Raw genomic sequence first — 3,920 nt, forward strand, 5'->3', positions numbered from 1 at the left:
TTTACCTATTGAGCTCAGTTAAGTAATGCACTTTATGATTCATTGTCCCGCTTGAAGCTAACATAAATAAATACAGTGCTCACGGATCCAGTCCTCAAATGAACACTATTTTATAAAAAGTCAGATTTCAGCTTGTATAAAGTGTGGCAGGGTTTCTTCCCTCCCCCCCCCCGTTTCCCCCCTCGGTCGTTTGCAATCCTTACCCCACCCTACACTCACTGGTAGCCCAGAGCGGAGGCTGTGGTAAGTCTCTGCCCGTACAGTGCATAGGGGGAGTAGTAAGGTCCCGTGGCCGCAGGGACGGGCACTGGGGCACCTGGGGTGGGCAAAGGGCTCTTGGAATAGGGGTGGTAGCGGCTGCTCAGTCCCAAGGCGTGGTGCGGGCTGCGGAGGGCCAGCGTGCCGGGGCTGCCCGGCGCCCCGGTGGTGGGGATGTGCATGTGGCAGGCCATGGCCGCGGCGGCGGCGCTGGCCAGCGAGGAGGAGCTGGGGTAGCTGGAGAGGAGTTTATCGGTGCCCGGGAAGGCAGTATGGGTCCGCAAGTGGCTCAGCAGCTCCTCGGAGGTGGCAAAGCGCTTGTCGCAGGGTCCGTTGGCCGACACCCAGTTGCAGATGTGGGGCTGGGGGTCGTTGGGGAGCATGAAGCCATAGGGGTACAAGGGGTGGCCGGCCAGCGAGGGCGGGGTGGCCCCCGTCAGGGAGGAATGGACGCTGTGCAGCGGGTGCGTGGGGTAGACCAGCGGGTATCCGGACTTGAGGGCCTGGTCGTGGGCGCAGGAGGCGCTGGCCGCGCCGGCCAGGTGGCTGGCGCAGTGGTAGCTCAGGCAGTAGGGGTCGCGGCACAGGCTGGCCGTCATGACAGAGGGCGGCGAGGCGCCGGCCAGCGGGCTCGATCCCGCCGGCTTGCTGCAGCCCAGGCTGCCGGCGGCGGCCAGCTGGGCCCCGACCAGGCTGCCGGACTTGGTGGGGTCCAGGGCCACTCCGTGCGGCAGGAACTGCGGCGGGTAGCCGGCGTAGGCGCCCGCCAGGGTGCCCGGGTAGCTCATGCCCGCCGGCGGCAGGGGGAAGACAGTCTGGCCCGGCTTGTAGGGCGAGACCGGGGCCACCAGGCCGGAGCCCAGCACCGAGGCGGACGAGGTGGCGGTGGTGCTGCTGCTGCAGGAGGACGAGTCCGAGGAGATGGTCTTGGAGCCCGGCGCGCCCTCCGGGTGCTGGCCGCCCTCCACGTTAATCCCGCCACAGCTCACGCTAATCCGGCTGTGGCTGAGGCTGGCGGCGCCCGGGCCCCCGTCCGAGCCGGCGCTGCCCCCTTTGCCGCAGCCCTCCGCGTCCTTCTTGTCCTCTCCCGCCTTGCCCTCGGCCGGCAGCAGCCCCGGCGAGCAGGCGGAGGCGCTGGAGTTCGGGCTGCCTGTCCTTGGCGTGAACGGCTGGCAGGTGGCGCTCGGGACTCGGAATCCCGACTTCTCTCCGCTGGAGACTCCCCCAGAGGCGGCGCCACCGCAGCCTGCGGGGCCCGGCTCCTTCTTCTCGGCGCCCGGCTTGGAGTAGGGCTTGAAACTCGACTTGTCCTCCACGCCGATGTCGCTGAGTTTCAAGGGGCCCGACTTGGAGTCCTTGTCCCCGCCCGCGCCGTTCGAGGTGACCGAGGAGAGTTTGGAGGAAGGGGAAGGGTCCGGCTTCCCGATCTGGGAGCACGTCTGAGCCAACAGGGCCAGCGGGCTCTTCTTAGCATCCAGCTGCAGAAATCAGAGGGACACACAAAGACAAACGTTTAATCGGATGGTTTAAAAAAAGAAGACGAAGAAGAAGAAGTCGTCGGCATTTGCCGACGTTTCTTGCAGAGAACGGCCTGAAAAGGATCAACAATTTTGTGCACATTCATCATCCTGACAGCCCCCCCCCCCTTCCTCCTCCCCTGCATGCACCATTTTCCACAATGCCTTTTAAAAGGCAACGGTTTCTTATGCCGCGGCGAGACAACCCCTGTCTCTACTGCCTAGGCAAAGCAGCACCCACCCCGGGGGCTTTACAAAGTTCAGCTTTTCCGCCCTCTACTTTGGGTTTGCCTTGTCCCCACCGCACGCGCGCACAAACGCCCGGAAAGGAGAGCGACTGCACCATTTCTGGCTGGCCACACTATTTAGAAACCGATCCGGAGTTAGCAGGAGAGCCGGGCTCCGGGAAATCTATGGCTTCCCTTTGAGCAGACTTTAATGAAACCATTCATTCACCGAGACCCAACCTCCACGCCACCCCTCTTTCAGAGCGGAGGTCCCTACAAATATCCTGCCAGCGTAACGGGGAGAAGATGGACTCACAACAACACACACATACCCCACCACAAGCAGGTTATCTTCCAAAGTGAGACTAAGATCAGGAAGCTTTGATCAGCCGCACCCACATTCTCCTTCCCCCACGCCCCATATTTTCAGCCAACAAGACTATTTCGCACGTTGTGACTAGTGGGTCCCTAGTCCTTAAGGAAAACAGTCTCCTTCCATCTCTCCCTCCCCAAAAGGGGTATAAAGAAAACAAATAAATTCAACTTTTCATGAAAGGAGGAATGCTAAAATCAGCAGGCTGGAGCTCGCAACCCCAGCCTTAGCTACAGCCCCGAAAGAAGGGATGCGGTTCCTGGTCTAAACGCCTTCCAAAGAGAAGGGAGAGGACGCCATGCAATGAGCGTGGAGAGAGCCCGCTTGAGCAGGAGGAGGGGGAGGGAAAGGCATCGCCTCCGGTTCCTTACCTCTATGGGGCTGACGGGGGTGGAAGGCAAAGGCTGCAGATACTCAGGGTGTAAAATGTGTCCCGTCCGAGCCGTGAGCATTTTCAAGACTTTGATGGGAAGCCGATTCGCTTGGCGTAAAGGGTCCGAAGGAGGGACGGCGTGGAAGAAGGGCTTGGTGCAGCTAGTAGTATTCCCAGAGTGCCCGTTCTGCCAGGCGAGATCAGCGGCGCTGCTGAGGCTGAGGCTGCTGCTGCCGCCAATGTCTCTACCGCTGCTGCTGTGCTTACTACTTCTTACAGCAGAAAGCGAGGGCGATGTGATCATGACCCAAAACCTCTCATGAAAACTGGGACGAGTCGCGCTGATAAGCCTCGGAAACCTTCTCTCTTTGGTGGGGGGAGGGGGGAGACAGCCACACACCCCCAAAAGCAAACTAGCAAGAACAACAAAAAAAGGCAGAAAACGTCTCTGGCTTTGCCTAGTGGAGGCGGGGGGAGCCCGGAGAGGAGGGGGAAAAAGCAGAATAATCCCGGGGTGGGGGCTGGGGGGGGATGGTGAGTGTGTCTCGCTTGGTCCCCGGCTGCTGCGCTCTCCCTCCTCCTCCTCCTCTGCTCAGCTGTGCTGCTGCGAGCCGCTGCTCGTCCAGCCCGGGATCTGGCAAAGAAACTCACTTCAAAAGCAGCTGAGTTAGTCTGAGATTAAAGCCTTTGCCGCCTTCCAATCAAATGGGACCCCGAGGTGATTGGAGGGTCAAGGGGATGTGACGTTCCCCGGGCTGGTTTTTTTCTCTCTCTCCCCTATGGTTTTCATGGGTTCTCCCTCTCTCGCACTTTTTCTCCCTCTCTCTCCCCCTCCCCTTCTTGTTTTTGCTCCTAGGACGGGAAGGGCGTTAATTTTGTGTTTCACATCCCGCGCTTTTAAGTCGTTCTCCTGATGCTCCTCACTGCCCCCAGCCTCTGCCAGTACCTACCAAAAGCACAGTGCGCAGCTTCGGGGGGAAGTGCGCCCTTTCAAGGGCGCGCCAGGTGGGTAGCCAACACGGTGTGCTAGGTATATTTAAGAGCCTCATGACATAGCACAGGCTATAACAGCCTTTAAATACTTCTTAGTGAATGTCTTTATACAGTTATGTGTACAAATATTTATACGTATATAGATAGACACACGTAGTTATGTTGTAGGTTGCTTTTTC

At 59.5% G+C, this 3,920-nt stretch overlaps 1 protein-coding gene across 1 annotated transcript; it reads right to left on the reverse strand.

Annotated features, from left to right (window-relative positions):
• Positions 1-215: 215 nt before the first annotated feature.
• ZNF503 (zinc finger protein 503) lies at positions 216-3,253 on the reverse strand. Its single transcript, XM_074959931.1, has 2 exons — positions 2,747-3,253; positions 216-1,736 (listed from the first exon to the last, which is right to left on the reverse strand). The coding sequence occupies exons 1-2, from the start codon at positions 3,050-3,052 to the stop codon at positions 216-218; spliced, it is 1,827 nt and encodes a 608-aa protein (XP_074816032.1). The 5' UTR covers positions 3,053-3,253.
• Between the last annotated feature and the right edge of the window lie 667 nt (positions 3,254-3,920).

The sequence above is a fragment of the Natator depressus genome, chromosome 7 (genome assembly GCF_965152275.1).
Source record: "Natator depressus isolate rNatDep1 chromosome 7, rNatDep2.hap1, whole genome shotgun sequence".
Taxonomy (NCBI): Eukaryota; Metazoa; Chordata; order Testudines; family Cheloniidae; genus Natator; species Natator depressus.

Excerpts from the sequence above, each read along its gene's own strand:
- ZNF503 (XM_074959931.1), bottom strand. The coding sequence starts at position 3,052 with ATGATCACATCGCCCTCGCTTTCTGCTGTAAGAAGTAGTAAGCACAGC. Across the intron at positions 1,737-2,746 it reads CCCCCGTCAGCCCCATAGAG|CTGGATGCTAAGAAGAGCCC; the intron begins GTAAGGAACCGG and ends TGATTTCTGCAG.